The sequence below is a fragment of the Engystomops pustulosus genome, chromosome 2 (assembly GCF_040894005.1).
Source record: "Engystomops pustulosus chromosome 2, aEngPut4.maternal, whole genome shotgun sequence".
NCBI classification, from domain to species: domain Eukaryota; kingdom Metazoa; phylum Chordata; class Amphibia; order Anura; family Leptodactylidae; genus Engystomops; species Engystomops pustulosus.
Genome location: NC_092412.1, coordinates 221,505,833 through 221,526,180, shown reverse-complemented (window position 1 = coordinate 221,526,180; position 20,348 = coordinate 221,505,833). Strand labels below are relative to the sequence as shown.

The window sequence follows — 20,348 nt, the reverse complement described above, 5'->3', positions numbered from 1 at the left end:
AAACTAATAGGAACTACTGAAATGATTCAGAATGTTGACAAAGACATTTTTTAAATTTAGCATAGAATAGGTTATTGGAACCTGCCACCAGCTAAAAATGGCATTCCTGGTGACGGGTTCGCTTTGGTGACGGAGTTGGGAAGCCGATGGGGTGATCAGTCCCACTAAATCCCTGGGGCAATAATACTAGTGATAAATTTAGTAACGGCCCAAGTCCAGGATATTACACGTGCAGTGGATAGATACAGAAGCAGAGGCCTCCATCCACTGTGTAGTGGCCAAGCCAGTGGACCGCAGTGCAGCTACTATTCAATTCAATGGCTGCCACATTGCAGTTCTGCTTCTGGCTCTTAGGTCTCCACTGATCACATACTAATGGCCAGTATGTATGTTAAAATTAAGTAGGGGGCCAGACAACCCATTTAATTCTGAACTGTGCAAGAAAAGTATTCATGAGACTATATAACAACTTGTCCAAGTTAAAGATCAAGCACAACTGTAATGGAGACACAGACAGGACATTGAACCCTAAAAATCCAGTCCCCCAACAGCCCTGCCTGCCTCTTCATATCCTAACCCTTGCTGGTTTAGTGTAAAGATTGCAGAGATCCAGCCGCCCAGCCAATAGAGCAGTGTTCAGACTGCCGACTGAAACGCACCAGGTGAATTCAGCGTCTTCTCAGCTTCACAGATGTTATGAATCAATACAAAGATACAGAAGTCAAATTGTTTTTGCAGCTCCTTGTGTCAGATCTATTCAGGATGTAATGAATATAAAATATCGTGATGTGCTGCAGGACTTACACGTGGTGACATCTAGTGGCGATACAGGTAACATTTACTAATTTCGCCTTTCTGCACTGGAAATCAAACTTCTGCTCTCCACCTGCTGCAAAAAGTATGAATGTTATTATAATACCTAACCTGAAGGCAAAAAAATCATTGATTTGAGGAATAACTGATTTCATCAGGTCAACTGTGGGACAAAAAAAAAATCTCAGTGGATTTAGAATACAACGTATTTAGTCCTCTCATATGAATAGGAGGAAAGCATTTACAAAAAACGGGAAACACATATCCGGAATGGATAGAGAGAGCGGCGCTGGTAGCTTAATGAGATATTCATCCTATTCAGCAAGTGCAGCCGTGCAGAGGAGACCGGGCTTACTCTGCGCCTCTCCTGTCAGCAGTTATTCTTGTTGGCACAGTGTCCCCGGAGCGAGGGCCCCACAATACCAGAGACAGAACCCATTATAGCGACACCATCCTGTGCACTAGAGAAGGAGAATAAGATTCTGTGCAGACTGTATTTATTACACATAGAGATACCAAATTTACAGAGTTTGGTAATGACTTAATACCTGTGAAAAAAAAAAATTAGAAATTTTCAAAAAAAAAAAAATCTTGAATGGTCAAGTTCTGGTAACGTTTCCATAGTTTGGTGCATGGAGCAGAGCAAAGTGGGACAAGATGATATTTTTACTTATACCGTTTGGACTACTGTCACCCTTCTGATAATTTTTTTATTACAAATTGTAATACAAATGGTAAAAATGTGCCAATTTGGGTGTTTTTTTTCCCAAACGGCGTAACATTTATTCATATATTTTGATAGATTACATATTTTGAGACATGACGTTACCCAACATGTTTCTGATTTTAATGGTTTATTTATATGTGTGTCCTGGGGAAAGAGTGGTGATTAGAATTTGTACTTTTTTTCATATTTTTTATACTGTTTCTATTCTTTAGAATTATTTTAGGTCCCCAAGGGTATATAAGACCATAGGTAGTCTGATTTCTTATATAATATACTACAGTATTGCAGTGTGAATGTATTGATCCTCTATTGCAGTCAGAAGCTGTAATATTTGATGCAGTCATTTCTATCTAAGGGTGATGGCACACTTGGCGTCTAGAACACGTTTTTGGCATGCGTTTTTTGACGGACTGCTTAAAAACAGGCCAAAAACGCTTTCAAAACGCCACATGTGCCATCACCCTAATCGGTTAAATGCTGTGATTAAGCCAGCACCAATTCCAGCGGGTGTATGCTACATTATAGAGAGATCTGTCTGTGAGCCCTATCCATATCTCCCTTGAGGACCAGCTGTGAAAGGGTTACCAAAGTCTACTATTGGGGTTATATACCATATGCCGGCCTATGATGAAACCCCTGCCACTCCGGATATATCTGTAGGCTCCAACCTCCACCTCGTACAATTGCACACTAGGCCCTGTCTGGCATAGAATTACACTTTCACCTCCTCCAATTCTGTCCTGAACGGGCACAGGCTATAGCGAGTGTGTGCATGCCACCTCTGCCAAAAATGCTCCTGTTCACGACCACTTGGAATTACGATTATTTCAGGGATTGTATGGGATAAAACAGGCTTACAGGTGGTACAGAAGGCATAAAGATATTCATTCTTATCTCCTTTATGAGAAGATGGCACATGGCTTCATGAATCGAGCATTGACTTATATGGAAACATAACCTAGAGCAGTGGTTCTCAATATTCCTAATGCCGGGACCGATGTTCTGGTGACCCCCTCCCTCCCCAATACAATTGCTTTTATAGCTACTTCATAATTGTAACTTTGTTACTGTTATAAATCCCAATTGTATTTAGTCACAGTAATGCCACAAGTAGCCAGAATCAGTTATGCCTCCAGTAGCCATAGGCACCAGTAGGCAACATAATGCTCCGAGTAGCCAACAGTCACAGGAATGCCCCCAGTAGCCACAGTGATGCCCCTAGTAGCCAGTAGTCAAAGTGACACACTCTTTAGCCATGGGATGCCCCCAGTAGTCACAGCACCTGCCCAGAGTAACCAGTAGTCACTGTGATGCCCCAAGTAGTCAATTGGATGCCCCAGTAGTCACAGCACCTGCCCCCAGGGGCCAGGAGTCACAGTGACCCACTGTAGCCACAGTGATGCCCCCAGTAGTCAGCAGTCACAGGGATGCTCCAGTAGTCACAGGATCTGCCCCCTGTAGCCAGCAGTGACAGTGACCCCCCAGTAGCCAGCAGTCACAGCGATCCCCCCAGTAGTCAGCAGTCACAGTGATGCCCCCAGTAGTCACCAGTCACAGTGATCCAGCCAGAAGTCAGCAGTCACAGTGTTCCAGCCAGTAGCTAGCAGTCACAGTGCTTCCCCCAGTAGTCAACAGTCACAGTGCTTCCCCCAGTAGTCAACAGTCACAGTGATCCCCCCCCAGTAGTCAGCAGTCACTGTGATCCCCCCAGTAGTCAGCAGTCACAGTGATGCCCCCCAGTTGTCAGCAGTCACAGTGATGCCCCCCAGTAGTCAGCAGTCACAGTGATGCCCCCCAGTAGTCAGCAGTCACAGTGATGCCCCCAGCAGTCTCAGTGATGCCCCCAGCAGTCACAGTGATGCCCCCAGCAGTCACAGTGATGCCACCCAGTAGTCAGCAGTCACAGTGATGCCCCCAGTAGTCAGCAGTCACAGTGATGCCCCCAGTAGTCAGCAATCACAGTGATGCCCCCAGTAGTCAGCAGTCACAGTGATGCCCCCAGTAGTCAGCAGTCACAGTGATGCCCCCCAGTAGTCAGCAGTCACAGTGATGCCCCCAGCAGTCACAGTGATGCCCCCAGCAGTCACACTGATGCCCCCCCAGTAGTCAGCAGTCACAGTGATGCCCCCAGTAGTCAGCAGTCACAGTGATGCCCCCCAGTAGTCAGCAGTCACAGTGATGCCCCCAGTAGTCAGCAATCACAGTGCTTCCCCCAGTAGTCAGCAGTAACAGTGCTTCCCCCAGTAGTCAGCAGTCACAGTGATCCCCCCAGTAGTCAGCAGTCACTGTGATCCCCCCAGTAGTCAGCAGTAACAGTGATGCCCCCAGTAGTCAGCAGTAACAGTGATGCCCCCAGTAGTCAGCAGTCACAGTGATGCCCCCCAGTAGTCAGCAGTCACAGTGATGCCCCCAGCAGTCACAGTGATGCCACCCAGTAGTCAGCAGTCACAGTGATGCCCCCAGTAGTCAGCAGTCACAGTGATGCCCCCAGTAGTCAGCAGTCACAGTGATGCCACCAGTAGTCAGCAATCACAGTGATGCCCCCAGTAGTCAGCAGTAACAGTGCTTCCCCCAGTAGTCAGCAGTCACAGTGATCCCCCCAGTAGTCAGCAGTCACTGTGATCCCCCCAGTAGTCAGCAGTAACAGTGATGCCCCCAGTAGTCAGCAGTAACAGTGATGCCCCCAGTAGTCAGCAGTCACAGTGATGCCCCCCAGTAGTCAGCAGTCACAGTGATGCCCCCAGCAGTCACAGTGATGCCACCCAGTAGTCAGCAGTCACAGTGATGCCCCCAGTAGTCAGCAGTCACAGTGATGCCCCCAGTAGTCAGCAGTCACAGTGATGCCACCAGTAGTCAGCAATCACAGTGATGCCCCCAGCAGTCACAGTGATCCCCCCCAGTAGTCAGCAGTCACAGTGATGCCCCCAGCAGTCAGCAATAACAGTGATGCCCCCAGTAGTCAGCAGTCACAGTGATGCCCCCCAGTAGTCAGCAGTCACAGTGATGCCCCCAGTAGTCAGCAGTTACAGTGATCCCCGCCAGAAGTCACAGTGCCAGGTGCCCCCAGTAGTCAGCAGTCACAGTGATGCCCCCCGGAGCCAGCAACCAGGGGCATAAAATTTGCGGACAAGGGATGAAAATGTTGCATACAGCCAGGAAATTGTGACTTTTCCCCTTTCTAGACACTAATAGCAGGATCTGGTGTACATTTAATTGGAATTTTATGGTAATTCCAGCGCATTGTGTTATTATATTCCTGCTGTATATCAGATTTATTACAGAGCTTCATACATATAGCTCCATTGTAGCCTATACACGATCTGCGGTTTTCTTTATACCAGCTTAGCTCTTTCATAGATCCGTATTCATACAGAGGTGCAGTCCCATGTAAATACATCAGTCCTATCTGTATAACACCTCCCGTACCATCAGCCCCTACCACTGAGAGCGCGATTTACATCACGTGACTGCTGACCCGCCTCCCCATGACATAGGGTACAACCACGCACAGCCCCCCGGCATCCTCTCTGCACATGCGCAGTGGCAGTCGCGAGGACAACCGCTCACTCCCTTAATGCGTGCACCCCGCCCCTTCCCGTTACGTCACACCTCCAGGAAGTTGTGTATCTGTACACCGGAGGGCGGCTGTGCGAGCAGACATGGCGGCCGGCTCTATGGAAACAGGTATGTGTCATGTATGTAGTTATGAGCAGGCGGCGCTGGACACTCATGATAACACTAGTGTGATGGATACCGCAGTGATGTGAATATGCTGCTAGAACCCTACATTACAGCCTGGACTGCTAATCACTAGTGTTAGTGCATCATTTTCTCCCTACACAAATCAGCTGATAATATGTGATCTCTAGGGGAACATGCACCCCCAGCCATCACCAGATTGGGGTCCACAACTTCCCTCTGTACATGCACCCCCAGCCATCACCAGATTGGGGTCCACAACTTCCCTCTGTACATGCACCCTCAGCCTTCCTAGTTCCGTCTATGGAACTCCTATAATCCAGTGATCTCTGACACCATGTAAAAGTGAATGGACGCGGTATTTTCCATGTACATGGGACACTTGCCCTGCTTTTCTTCCTGCTTTTAAGTTTTGTTTCTGCACCTGGTTAGAAGTTCTGGAGAGTCACGGGACCCACTATATCCAATGAGTGACCTCCTTGGACAGTGGGGCACCACAGGAAGTGAAGAAAAGCCTTACATCCTGTGTCTGAGGATGCCAGTTATTGGATGAAGCAGGTCCAGTGACCCTCCACAACTTCTGGTCTGGCGCTGGGCCCGAAACCACAATTACCAGAGAGGGATAAGAATGTGTTCCTTTTTTTTTTCCAGATTAGCATATTAATGGAAAACCCCTTGAACTAGCAGTTATAATGCAGCCTGTGCATCGCAGCAGTTTCCGTAGCCCTAAGGGAATAATAAAATAGGGTCTAATGCATAAAAATGTCTCCATTATATTTAATGCTAATGATTTTCTTTTTTTTTTTTTTTAAACCCTCCCTCAGAGGAACAAGCAAGAATTCGCTTCCAGCTGGAGTTGGAGTTTGTTCAGTGTCTGGCAAATCCGAATTATCTGAACTGTAAGTGTCCGGAGAAGCTATAATGGGGTCTGTATGGTGGTGACCATAGGAGGGGGGCGCTGTGGGGAGTCATGTACACGTCTGCACTGCTGGATTACTAATTCTGTTATCTTCCTTGTGGTTCTCCAGTGTAACCTGGAAACCTGTTCCAAAAGTAAAAATACAACGAAATGTCTGAGCCAAAAGTCCTCAAAATGAGTTCTCCAGTCTGTGTTTGGTTATTTTAACCCTCTAAGTGACGGCCACAGACAGATCCCTCTGAATTCAGTGCATAATATTGACTTATAATGCACAGAGTTCTTGTTTCTACTGATAAGTAGTACAGACATGTACAGTGTCGGCTCTGGAACATATCGGGACACAAGAACTCTGTGCATCAAAGGGACATTTGTGCGACATTTTTTACACTTTTGTCATGAAATCTGAAAAAAAATAAAATAAAAATGTTTAACATAAGGAAAAAGTGAGATTGATAAATTACCAAAGAAGCAGATGGGAAAAAGACAGGCAAACACTATCCAAAACACACAGAGAAAATATAAACCACCAAAGTGAATCCGAAGATCTGCGGCCATGTTGTTTCATTCTTGGCCTGGATGTGGTGGACAGGGGCCTGGAGACGCCATATGTATACTGATCACTGTGGCTTATGTTACACTGAGTTATGATACAATAAGCTCCCAAGCGGCCGGACGCTTCTGTGCCGATCTGTCACTACAGTAGAACTGCGACCATTCAATGGAAAAATAAAGATTGGAGTTACTCCAGTTTTAACAATCTATTAGAAGTCTCTTTAGTTGTATTTTGATCATATGATTTATCTTGGGGGCTATAGGCAGCTTGACAAATGTGACACACGTTGGAGGGGGATTTATCACTTTTTGGCGTGCTTTTCTTATCAGCATTTTGCCTGTGTTTTTTTTTTTTTTTTTCTTTTCTTTGTTTGTGAACACGCCTTGTGTTTGCCTGTTTCCAAATATGAATGCATGGTTTTACCACAAAACCCCTGCAATTCTACTTCAATCCCTATCAGGCGTAGGCAGTAGTATCATCGGGGGGGCATTTTGAAGTCAAAAACAGTACTTCCCGCACCAATGCACGCTGGCTTAGTGGGTAGCATTACAGCCTTGCAGCGCTGGGATCCTGGGTTCAAGTCCCGGGGGTCAACATCTGCAAAGAGTTTTTATGTTCTCTCCGTGTTTGCGTGGGTTTCCTCCCACACTCCAAAAACATAATGGTAGGATGATTAGATTGTGAGCCCCAATGGGGACAGGGACCAATTTGGCAAGCTCTGTGCAGCGCTGCAGAATCTGTGTGCGCTATATAAATAAAGGAATTATTATTATTAATGTTTTTCCCAAACAAAAATGGTAAAACGGATTGTGCTGTAATTTAAGTTGACTGCTGATATCGCTGAATAAATCAAGCGCCATCTAGTGTTGATCATGTTTTTTTTTTCCCACCAGTTCTAGCGCAAAGAGGATACTTCAAGGATAAAGCATTTGTGAATTACCTAAAATATTTACTGTATTGGAAGGATCCAGACTATGCCAAATATTTAAAGTAAGTCAGAAATGTCTGGATATGTGGCTTAGGCCTCGTGTACACAACTGTGTATGTATTGCGTGGCGTGTGACGTTGTTTGCAGTCCGTATGACATGAGTGTGAGCACCACTTACACAAGTCGATTGAATAAGTCCGGCTTTCTGTACCGTGCCTAATAGAAGGCTGTGTGGGGGCCGTGGGTTAGCCGCATTTTGTATGGCTAGCTCATCACCATAACAAACGTTTGTGTACATAAAGGCTTGCTGAAAAAGCTGAAATTTTGGGGCTCATAAATGTCTCCCTAATTATTATTTGCTCTATATTTTTCCCCATATAAAATGTCACTTTTATGTGAAATCCATCATTTTTTTTTTTTTTTTTTAAGTTATGTGAAAAATAACTCTGCAGCTGATATTTACAACTTTAACCCCTTAAGGACGGAGGGTTTTCCGGCTCATTTCTCGCTCTCCAACTTCAAAAATCCATAACTTTTTCATTTTTACGTGTACAGACCTGTGTGAGGGCTTATTTTGTGCGTAACAAATTTTACTTTCCCGTAATGTTATTTATTTTAACATGCCGTGCACTGCGAAGCTGAAAAAAAATTCCAAATGTGGAAAAATTGAAAAAAAACCGCACGTGCGTCACGTTCTTGTGGGCTCAGTTTTTACGACTTTCACTCTTCGCTCCAAATAACACGCCTACTTTATTCTTTGGTTCGGTGCGATCGCGGTGATACCAAATTTATATAGGTTTTATTGTGTTAAAATACATTTTCAAAAATTAAACGAATGTGTACAAAAAAGAAAAAAAATGTTTGCCATCTTCTGACGCTAATAACTTTTTCATACTTTGGCGCACGGAAATGTGTGAGGGGTCATTTTTTGCGAAATGAGGCGACGTTTTCATTGCTAACATTTTGAGGTCTGTGCGACATTTTGATCATTTTTTATTTCATTTTTTATGTTATGTAAAAAGGTGTAAAAGTCGCATTTCGGACATTTGGGCGCCATTTCCCGCCTCGGAGGTCACCGCCGGCCGTAACCGTTTTTATATTTTGATAGATCGGGCATTTTGGGACGCGGCGATACCTAATATGTCTGTGATTTTTACTGTTTGTTATGTTTTATATCCGTTCTAGGGAAAGGGGGGTGATTTGAACTTTTAATATTTTATTAATTTTTTTTATTTTTTAAACTTTTTTTTTTCTTTTTTTTTTCACTATTTTTTAGACCATCTAGGGTACAATAACCCTAGATGATCAGATCGCTCCTACCATATACTGCAATACTTCTGTATTGCAATATATGGCGTTTTTGCAGGTCTTACATTACAATGAGCCACTGGCTCATTGTAACGAACCTGCATAAACCATGTAGCCTCGTGTCAAGAGAAGACCCGAGGCTACCATGGTAACCGATCGCCGCCCCCCGATGACGTTCGGGGGCGTGGGGTTCGAAAAAAAGATGGCGGCGCCCGCGCGCCGCCGTCTTTTAAACGCCGCCCGCGACTTTGCGGGCGGCGTTTAGAGGGTTAATAGCCGCGATCGGTGCAAGCACCGACCGCGGTTATTAGCGGTGGGGGTTTTGTGCAAAATGCAAAAACCCCCACCTCTGTATGAAGAGGACTCAGCCCGTGAGCCCTCTTCATACATCCCTTATACCTCTGCGCCGTAGAGCTACGGCGCAGAGCGTTAAGGGGTTAAAGGGAATTTACCACCAGGATAAAGGTTTGTAAACCAAGCACACTTGCTTGCAGATCCCCTTTTCTTTAAGCTCCTTATGCTCTTGTTATTATTTAAAAGAAAGGCTTTAAAAATTATGCATATGAGGCTGAGGGGCTCCAGGCCCATAGCTGTTAAATTAACTCTGATCCCCTGAGGCTCATTTGCATAATTCTAAAGCTAAAGGAGATAAGAAGCTAAAAGAAGAGCAGATCCTGCCAGAGTGGGCACACACCAGTATGTCAGTGTGCTTGGTTTACAATCCTTCATCCTGGTGGTAGATGTCCTTTTAACTGTCTGTATTTTCAGTTCTGTAGCTCTCAGAGCTGGAAGCCTGATGTGATCTGAAGGATGGGATTCTCATCTTTAATATGACACACAGAATGGTTCTGAAGATTGGGCTGGAGTGACACTACCCATGCAGCCTCAAACTTGACTCCTCTAAGGCAAAATATGAATTTTTTTTTTCTCCTCGTATTATCCAGACTTTGTAAGAGATTTTTTTTTAAAGATAAATGGGTGATATTTTTTTAGTGTATAAATGGCTAAGATAAATACTTTTTTAAAAAAATATGTAAATGACCAGAGGCGCCCAGGGTTACATTGCCCGAGCACCTCTTATTATTATTGGTGGACTTTTATTTATTCTGCACAAACTCCCCGGCCGAGGAGGTAGGAGCTAACCTGCGATGTCAAAGAGCCGGGATGTGGATAAAGCTGGTCGTGCTCTCCCCTAGCTCCTCGGCAGGGAGCAGGAGGTAGCCTGATTGTAGATGTGCAGACATATGGGACTCTGATATCTAATGTCCTATTCTGCCGGTAACAGCTGTACTTTGGTTGTGCCCCCAGATACCCACAATGCCTGCACATGCTGGAGTTACTGCAATACGAACACTTCCGCAAGGAGCTGGTGAACGCCCAGTGTGCCAAGTTTATAGACGAGCAGCAGATCTTACACTGGCAGCACTACTCCCGCAAGAGGATGAGGCTGCAGCAGGCGCTGGCCGAGCAGCAGCCACAGAACAACACTATGGGGAAATAAGAGCCCGCTGCAGAGCGTCACGGACTATACACAGCGGGACTTCTGCCCGTAACCTTCTCATGATCTATCACATCTCTCACGCTCCTCAGATAGGAGGAATCGACTGTGCACAAGTATAAGATACATAATGGCCATGGGCTGTACATAGAATTACTCCTCATTCTGATGGCAAAAATTAAAATTTGTTGTGGAGAGTGAGAAGAATTTTTGGATCAGAGTCTGGATGATTTGTGAAACGTATGGTCAGCGACCTGAGGTTCTGTCTCAGGTTAAAGGATCATCTAAAAAAAAATTGAAGAAAAATGCCCCTGTCTCTGCACAGTGTGAATGGTGCTTGTTAGGAACATAGAGATCTCTCATCAAAGTACTTAAGCCTTGGTTCGGGGAAACAAAATGCAGAAATATTGTAATATATAATTTGGGGGGGGGGGGGGGTTCAGACCTCTGGGAGTGATGGGACTGCTGTAGCTGCACTGTGATGTCCCGGCCATGCTGCTCTCTTTAGTGCATCTTCACTCAGCTGCAATTCCCTGCACATCGGGTCGTGCTGCTGCTGTACAGAACTTTAATAGGGATACACATCTCCTTAAACCATGCGAGAGAATTTAGTTCCATCTTGTCTCTAATAAATTCATTGTTACATTAGCATTTACCTTTTGTATAACATTTTTCTTATTTATAGATAATCTACAGAAATGTGGAGTATGTTTGGAAATAAAGGATGTTTCATATTATCTACTGTCTTGGTCCTTGTTCTACAGATATTTGTTATTAAAGGGATTGACCACTTTACCTCATGTTTCTGTAATGTGTGTGGGGGGCAGGATATTAGGTAATTTACCAATATACATCATTAATAGTTCTGCTCTGCTTTCTTGATATGTAAAGTTAAGCCTCCTGTCTTTTACCTCATCAGCCGGACATTCCTCTCCATAAAATGGGGGTTGTGATCCTCCTACCTGACGGCAATGTTCAATAGCCTCTGCTATCATGAGCGTACAACTTTTAACAATCTTCCATATGCATATTTTTTTTATAAGAATACCTGGCTCCCTCCCAGCAGGTACCATCAAGTTCTATAGGGGTCAGGCCATGGGGGGGAGGGGGAGATAGAAAACCCATGATAGAAAAGACCGTTGATTGGAACCTGTTATGAGGTAGAAATGTCAATTCCTGTTGCGAGGTTCCTAAGGATTGTATTTCTAGGTTCACAGACGGGGGCAAAGGGCAGGGGGGAAAAAAAATATGCTACCACTTATTTTCGAATAAAGGGACAACCCTCTAATTGTAATACAGAGGAAGGTTTTCTGAACAAAATAGTTATGAAATTCTATGCAACAACTCCACCATAGTTTCGGGCATTATTTCATAATTCTTTTCCATGTTCCATCCTATGAGATTTGTTCCAGATCTCCCTTGGACTCTTGCAGATGACACAGTGAGTGCACCCTAAATATGCAATATAAGAGTAATACACAGGCAGCCATAACCAGAAGGAGGTTTATTAGTTTTTGATCAAATCTTTGGAATGTGGTGAATATCCTGGAGTCCATCCTCAATCTGATTTAGATTAGTAATTCTTCTGACACCACTGACCCTCCATGTGTACAGTGTGAATGGAAAAAGCACTGTCCTAAGAGTGTTCAATCGTCGGAGAACAGCATCTCGATCAGGTCAGACTTGAGACATTCGTCTTCTGTTAGTTTCTGTGGCTGCAAAGAAAATACATTTTTTGTATTACTTTAAGCTCCTAATCGCACCAAGCCCTTTATAGACTCCCATTCCCTCACTAATAAGACCACAGCTGGGAGGAGTGGGCACCTATCAGACCCCTAACAATATCACATCTAGCAGAATTGTGATGGCTTCTACGCTAAAACCTCAAAATGGGGTACACGGGGTGACACTGACAGCTGCTATCCCATTATGATTATTATTTTTTTTTTTTGCTGAAAATCTGATACAGTGCACTGATCCTGCCAAAATGGCAGTGCCCACACACCAATGAGGATTTAAATCCCACTCGCAGGATTTAACAGGTAAACACCAGCATTTGGGGCCAGCACTGAATGCTGGTGTTTCCAGTGGGCACTTCCTGTGTAATGCAGAAAATACCCAGTGGGGGACATTTACTATGGTCTTTCCGCTATTTTTTTTGGAGCTCTCACCGCATGTTCTGCTCTCCAACCTATTTATTAGCTGGCAGCGCCAGAAAAAATGGCTTTTTCCGCCTGCTCCGACTCTTCTCTGAAAAGGGGCGTGGCTTTGGCGGAGTGGAAATCGGTGGAAAGTAGACCAAAAGAAATTTGGTCTAACAGGGACACAAAACAGTGCTTTTGCACTGGGACAGATTTTACACCAGAAATGTACGTGCACAGCTCCACAATATTAAATGTGTATCTTCTTTCCGAGAGCAGGTCGGTAACAAAGCCAATGCAGACACCGACACTTTATGTAAATGTCCTCCAGTATGTTTGGGAGCTCAGGCTGTGACAGTTACCGGTACACGATTGGTTTTATGGGGACTTGTCAAAGGCATCACTAGATGTAAGTGGTAAAAGACATCACCCTAGTGCGGTGCACATGGATCTGTGTGTATTGGAATATTTTCAGGGATATTCTTGCAGAAAAGCCTTATAGCAAATAATGTCACAGGACGCGTTTAGTTTCCAGCTTCTGGGTGGTCCAAAAGGCATTATGTTACATTATTTGCTATAAACCTTTACTGTTAATGAACATTAAAGCAAGGATATCATGAGTAGAGTCATCGCTGCAGACCACGATAAAGAAACCTTGGGGCGTACAAAATGCATATTAAGTCCACTCCTTCCCAGAAATCTTGTTACATAATGGATTATTGGCTGGATGGAGAGCTGTTATGATCTGGCTCATCTCTGATTGTAGGCAGAAGACTTACCGATCCGACCTTTAGAAGAGTGGGAACTCCTGTTAGCTTTAGGATTCTTTTGAACTCATTTTTGGAATCTTTCCAACTGGAAAACAAGATGCGATCTCTGGTCACATACTGAAGACTGTAACTTACTATCATCATATTGGTTTTCATAAAGACCCTATGAACACATGGGTTTCGGGAGGCACACTAGACAAAACAATGCACACAAGAATAGATGTACAGTAGACAGAGTGTACATTACAAGTGGAGTACAATAAGTAAGCAATCCAACAAAAATTAAATAGCTTGTGCTGCACCAATGGGGACGGATGATCAGCACTTCAATGTGATCACGTGTTGTAATAATAATCCCCCAGGACAAGAACAATGGCCAGAGGGCGGATTTTCTTTTATAGGTTGTGTAGACACACCCCTCCCACCCCTAGGGGGTTCTAGAACACCCCCTACCTGGACCAGTTCCAGGACCTTGGGTGAATTCTAACTTCTCAATGGGAGGTCATAGGACTACATTTCTTGTGCTATCAGACCTATCTGGACCTCTAGTCTCCATAGAAAGAACTGTACCAGATATGTGACTGGGGTGGCCCATATTTCTCTAACTGGCACATGAAGTTATTGGCCATATATCCTTCTGTAGTTCTTGCCACGCGTCTCTGCACTTGCTACAGCCAGCGAACTTTCAGAAGGGAGAGTTTGGAGGGTGAGGCGGCTTCACCTAATATATCAGGAGACCGGAGAACCATCGGGTTCTGGAGGGAGGAGGCGCCCCCCATGCAGTCAATTACTCTATCCAGCTTTTATTCAGGATAAAGCTGGGGAGGTGGTGGAGAGTTCTGCTTTTTGTGGTGCATCAATGTACATAAAAAATTCTGTGCCCCCCATTGCTGTATATTTCATTCATCACACACCCCAAGTGCCAATCTCACCACATCTGCTGGTAGACCACAGACACTACTTCTTAAAGGGGTTGACCACTTTTCAATAAATATGTACCATTAGACAGGTCTCTGCGCATGTATATGTCTTTGCCTCCATTGAGAGCTTCAGCCTTTGCCCGTTCTCACAATGCTTCCCTCTGCATATATACAGAACTTCCTCTCCCTCACTCCTTCCGTCCGTCCGTCCTAATGACGTCTCCTACTGTGCCTCCCTCTTTACTCTCTGTCCTCACCGACAGACACAGGAAAAGGGAGTGGGGGGTCAGGTGGAGTCACATCTCTGGTGCTGGAGCTCCTCCCATTCATCATTGCAAATATAAGTAAACAAAGAATCACGGAGAGTCTGCAGACAGCGCAAATGTAAAAAGCAGAACTGCTGAATCACCTAATGAGCATTCAGGGATTGTTATTAAGGCAGCAAAAGGCACATGGGCAACTTATGTAAAAGAGCAGTCAACCAATTTAACAGCTGAGCCTTTATCTGTATGTCAAAGCTCCAACATACTAGACAGTAATATTGTTTAAAAATGTGTCTCACTAAGTGATTGGGTTCCAGTGATGCAAGTTCACAAGGAGACCTCTCCAAAAGACCACCCTGCCCTAATCCAGACAAAATTATGGGGAATCCACATTATCCAGTATCACTTATTGGGAAAATCTGCGCCATATTAACTACATCATATGAAGTCTGGGGGGGGGGGGGGGGGGCGCAAGTCTTCACATTAATTCGTTAGGAAGATACTGTATGAGTTAGCAAGGATTAATTCAATGTGAAATGATCCATGTGAACCTTGGGATTCAAATGTGGCGAATGCTGAACTATTTTTAACATTTTTTTTTACAAGTAAAGGAAACCGTGGCACCGTGACTGCGGTAAACTTCTTATATTTGTTATCTATGGACTCCTGCCTACTAAAATCATCTTTTTAAATTATGCTAATGAGCCAGAAGGGCCCTCCGTGCTGTAGCTTTATAGGCTGTTAAACTGTGCATGATCACTTCACCCTCCCAATGTATGAGATCATTAGCATAATTTCACAAGTTGATTTTAGTAGGCAGGAGGCCATGGATAACACATATAAGACCATTACCACAGTCACGGGCCTGGATCTATGAGTATGTGTCCCTGGGTTATCAGGATGGATTTTGATGGTAGATTTACTTTAAGTAGGCTAAATGTTAGTAATCTCAGTTGTTTCCCAAGGAGTTTAATGTACATGTCCATGTACATGTATGTTTGCCCTCATCTACTCGTACATTTAAAAGTTTTTTTTTACTTAAGTCCATTGATATGACTAGCTTCCATCTTTACTAACACTTTTACTAACTATTTTATGGTTACTAATTACTAATCATGGTATGTTAGGTTTTGTTTTATGTCATTTAACCACCATAGTCTCTGACCTGATGAAGACGTCAATACGGTGTTGAAACGTGTTGTCAAAATATCAATAAAATTCTCATCACCTCATTCTGGATGTAGCGCGTCTATCATTCTGACCCCCCATTTTTTCCTTCTTTGCCTTTACATGTTCAGTAAATTTAGATTCATGATAAGTATAATACATTTAGGGGGCAGATCTGGCATCATTGTGGGTGCAGGCAATGCCATCTCAAATACAGCAATATACAATATGATATCCACCCAAAGTCTATAGATACCAGGCAGTAGCCATATGATATTACTTACTAGGTTCGCTCTCCAACCTGGCAGTATATGAATACAGACCCTTCAGGAAGATGTGGCAGCGCCTTTCGTACAATCGGCTCAGCTAGAAAACAAAACGCAGATTAAGTAATGAGCTCAATTAGAGCGGAAAACACACATGACACAGTACACAGCGGCCAGGGCGTAGTGCAGCCTCCTTTATACTCATGTGGTGATAGCAGCAGTAGAAGCATCTGCCCCTCACAGCTGGACCACTGACAGACATACACAGGACCTCCCTAATATAGGGATATGCAGCACAAGGATCCAACACAATCTTAGTAAGTTGTCTGGTGGATCAGTGCAAATTATTCTTGCCGGGTGTAGATGAGATGTGATGATATGTCTCTACAAGCGTAAACTCTGCAGCACATCAGTCCTATGACAAACCCGAAAGGGGCCGTCGTTTGTTGGAAAAAAGTGAGGACCTTTGTGCAGGCGCAACAAACCTAAAAAGTTTCGTGAGACTGAAATCATGTGAATAAAAAATCTTGCGTATGAACCCAACAGGAACTTTCAGCAGCCCTGATATCAAGGGAATATGAGAGAAAATCTACCATGAAGATCCAGCATGATAAACCAGGGACACTTACTGACAGATTCAGGCACCTGTGACTGTATTAATCTTCTTATTTTTGTTATCCATGGCCTCCTTCCATCTAAAATGATGGTAATGAGTCTGAAGGACTACCTTTGCCCCTGTATGATCCAGCTTTACAGATTGTTACACTGTGAGACATTGTAACAGACCGTAAAGCCAGATCGCAGAGGGGCAAAGGTAGTCCTTCAGACTCATTAGCATAATTTTAGAAGGAAGGAGGCCATGAACAACTAATCAACTCATTTCACCAGCCTGTTAAGCTGCAGCATAGAAGGGCTCTGAAAAAACACCCCCTAGATCCCTTATGTGTTATTAGCATAATTTTAAAAGCCGATTTTAGAAGGAAGGCAGCCATGGATAACAAATATAAGAAGATTACCACAGTGCCTGGATCTAAGAGTAAGTGCCCCTGGTTTGTCATGATGGATTTTTATGGTCGATTTCTTTTAAAATAGTGGTCCCCAACCTTTCTGTATTCAGGGACTGGCTGTACCTAAAGTTTTTCTGCAAGAACCGGTCGGATAACCCGCTTACCTTGGTCCCTGAAAAAAAAAATTGTGTGCCTGGGAAAATACCCCATAGCTAACCTCAACCCATATAATGTGCCATTTCTCCCAGCCCCCAGTCTAAAATTTGCTCCTCCCTCTTTTTGTAGCCCCTCATGCTCCGTTTTCTGTCTTTATAAGAAGTGGCTACAGAAAAGGGGACATTATAATACCCCTTTTTCTATAGCCTCCCACACATACCTATATTGTCCCCTTGTTTTTGGCCTTTTCAATGCGGAAAATAAAAATATATACTATACATACTCAAGTATAAGTTGAGGCACCTAATTATACCATAAAATAAACTGAAAACTTGACTCAAGTATAAGCCTAGTGTGGGGAATGCAGCTTCTACCCTTCAATAAAATGTCCACAGCAGAGCCCCCTTAAATATAATGCCCCTTTATTAAAATAATACTTGGGCTTTTTCGCCCTCGTCTTCCTGGCAGAGTGGGCAGAGGAACATTTATGTTCTCTGTCCGGGCACAGTGATCAGGCAGAGGGGCACAGTGATCAGGCAGAGGGGCACAGTGATCAGGCAGAGGGGCACAGTGATCAGGCAGAGGGGCACAGTGATCAGGCAGAGGGGCACAGTGATCAGGCAGAGGGGCACAGTGATCAGGCAGAGGGGCACAGTGATCAGGCAGAGGGGCACAGATGTGCCTCCCTGCACTGCCAGAAAACAGTGAAAAGTAGAAGGCAGAGCCTTTGGAAGAAGAGGTGCTGCAAGGAGAGCTGGAGGCAAGTTCTTGGGCCGGTGGTTGGGGTCCGCTGCTTTAAAGGATGCTAAGAATTAGAGATTATGGAGGTAAACTGTCCTCTTTAAGGACCAGAATACACAGCGTTCCCATTTTACAACATGTTCTGATAAAAAAAGATAGAAAGATATACTCAGCGCTGACATTCCACAAATGATTGAACTTGGTCGGGCAACGGGAACTTTGACTCTTTCTCTAAGAGCAAAACATTAGTAGAAGAGTTACTAAAGAGTAAAAGCTTAATACACACAAGCAATGTTTATGGACCCTTATTATCTGTTAATTCAATGTCTTTTGCATGTCCCCATGTCTATCTATCACCTCCTAGCTACGGCTGTGGTTTCCCTGTGTATAACACGACTGCCCAAACCATAAAACTCATAGAATGTGTTTGCGGCTCTGCCCTCCCATCAAAGTCTATTGGAACGTGAAAACGTGCTCTTAGAACCCATTTCTTTAGGCAAGCCTATAACACTCATTAACTGCATGAAGTTTTAACTCTTTTACCAACCCGTCCTGTGTCCTCCATCTGTTATCCAGCAACCAACAGGCACCAGACTTCTCTGCAGTCCCATTCACCCTGGACCTGGTATATAAGATGACGGCTGAGTGGTTCAAGCGACAGCAATTCCATCTATTATATTTTGTTCTATTCCCTTAAGAAGAATGGCTTGACCATTAAATATTCTTTTACCTCGTGTCACCCCACTCTTCCTCATAAACTGCAAGCTCTTGCGAGCAGGGACCTCACTCCTCTTGTTCCATACGAATGTTTGTGCTCTGTCACGTTTTATTATATTTGTATTTGTCCCCTATGATTTGTAAAGCGCTACAGAATAAAGATTATCATTATTATTACACCTCTGTCATCCGAGTGCGATCCGTAATTGTGAGTCCGTTGTTGGATAACACAATCATGTGACCATTCAAGGGTTTGACCAAGCTAGTGACATCATTTACCAGCCTGTTCTATGCCTTGCTATGCCGGTAGCCTTACAATGCTTTTGGCAAAGATACAAAAATAAGTATAATATACAAATATATAAAACACATATGTTGCAAAAATATACAAAAAAAAATAAAATAAGGGAATGTAACAACTTCTCCTTCACAAACTGACCATATTCACTGACGTAGTGGCGGAATGGAGGAAGTAACTTGTGTTGTCATTGTATTCTTATGGTATAGCACACACTGCACTTTTCATATATATATTTTTTTTAACTAGAAACAGGTAATGGTTGAAAAACAGTCAATACTGAACAAAAAAAAAAAAAAAAAAAAACATGTAAACATGGGGTGCTTTTTTTTCCACACACAATATGGATATGTGAACAGTGGTGTCGGGAATTAATGACAATCCCACGACTACTACAAGAAGTAACACCTTGCTGCTGGGGATTTCTGACCTGCGGCAGATAAGTGACAGGTTTATTCCTGCTGTGGATGAAGGTGCGGAAATAAAATGCATCAGTATCCAGGCGACTTTGGTTGGTTTTTGATGCTCGCAAAATTTACCGCAGCGGTAATCCCCCTGCTATTCCCCCATGTGTACAGATAGGGGAACGGGAAGGCTTGGGTCTCTTCACATCACATCACTGGGTCTCTGTACATGAGGTTTTATAAGAAATGACTTTCCCAATCATACAAAAGACATCAGAAGGAGAAGCTGCGGAAGTTTACAAGTCTCTTATTCATCTGATTGTCAGTGGCGTAACTAGAAGCTGACGGGCCCCAGTGCAAAGTCTGTGCCAGACCCCGACTATAATGTATGGTTTATAGTAATAGCCTTCTCATATGACACCTTATGGGCCCCCTAAACCTCTTGGGCCCGGGCGCCCCCTCAAGTTACGCCCCTGCTGATTGTTATTTCATGAAATCGCGGTGTTGGCGAAACCTCATTCAGATAACTGATTTATAGTAGTAAAACTTAGTCACCATCATGAGCCAATTTCAGAGTGAAGTTTGGTCCTGAGGTCAATGTTAGACCCCCATATGTCAGCAGAGCCCCCCCTATAGTGGAAGTTATAACATGTTAGTACCTCGTACACAGTCCGGGCACCAGCTCACCCCCTGCTCATCCTTATCACCACAGAACAAGGCGTACAGCGGCTTCCCCTGATGCCTCTCCACCTCCTTGTCGTACTCCTCATATCCGTGCACCTTCACTTCTGTGTAACTCGCCATGACTGCTGACACTGGACTCACTGCAACACTGAATGAACCCGGAAGGGGGCGGCTTCCTACATGTCTATGAAGCGCGGGCGGCCATCTTTACTGAGGTAATTAAGGGCAGACAACATATACTTTTATTTTTTTCTACACGTAGTAAGATAAATGACTTATATTTTCAACAAACAACATGCGCAGAAGCACATTTTACACCAGTAAAGAAAATGTTCTATTTCAATAGTAATGATGCCGTGGCGGCCATCT

General features: G+C 44.0%; 2 protein-coding genes across 2 annotated transcripts; one reads left to right on the top strand and one right to left on the bottom strand.

Annotated features, from left to right (window-relative positions):
• The first annotated feature begins 5,086 nt into the window (after positions 1-5,086).
• MED31 (mediator complex subunit 31) lies at positions 5,087-11,182 on the top strand. Its single transcript, XM_072133173.1, has 4 exons — positions 5,087-5,224; positions 6,064-6,138; positions 7,605-7,701; positions 10,256-11,182. Exons 1-4 carry the CDS (start codon positions 5,200-5,202, stop codon positions 10,446-10,448), a joined length of 390 nt encoding a protein of 129 aa, XP_071989274.1. The 5' UTR covers positions 5,087-5,199; the 3' UTR covers positions 10,449-11,182.
• Positions 11,183-11,941: 759 nt separating this feature from the next.
• TXNDC17 (thioredoxin domain containing 17) lies at positions 11,942-20,160 on the bottom strand. The gene is made up of 4 exons (XM_072138220.1): positions 19,955-20,160; positions 15,991-16,072; positions 13,366-13,441; positions 11,942-12,160 (listed from the first exon to the last, which is right to left on the bottom strand). Exons 1-4 carry the CDS (start codon positions 20,097-20,099, stop codon positions 12,092-12,094), a joined length of 372 nt encoding a protein of 123 aa, XP_071994321.1. The 5' UTR covers positions 20,100-20,160; the 3' UTR covers positions 11,942-12,091.
• Between the last annotated feature and the right edge of the window lie 188 nt (positions 20,161-20,348).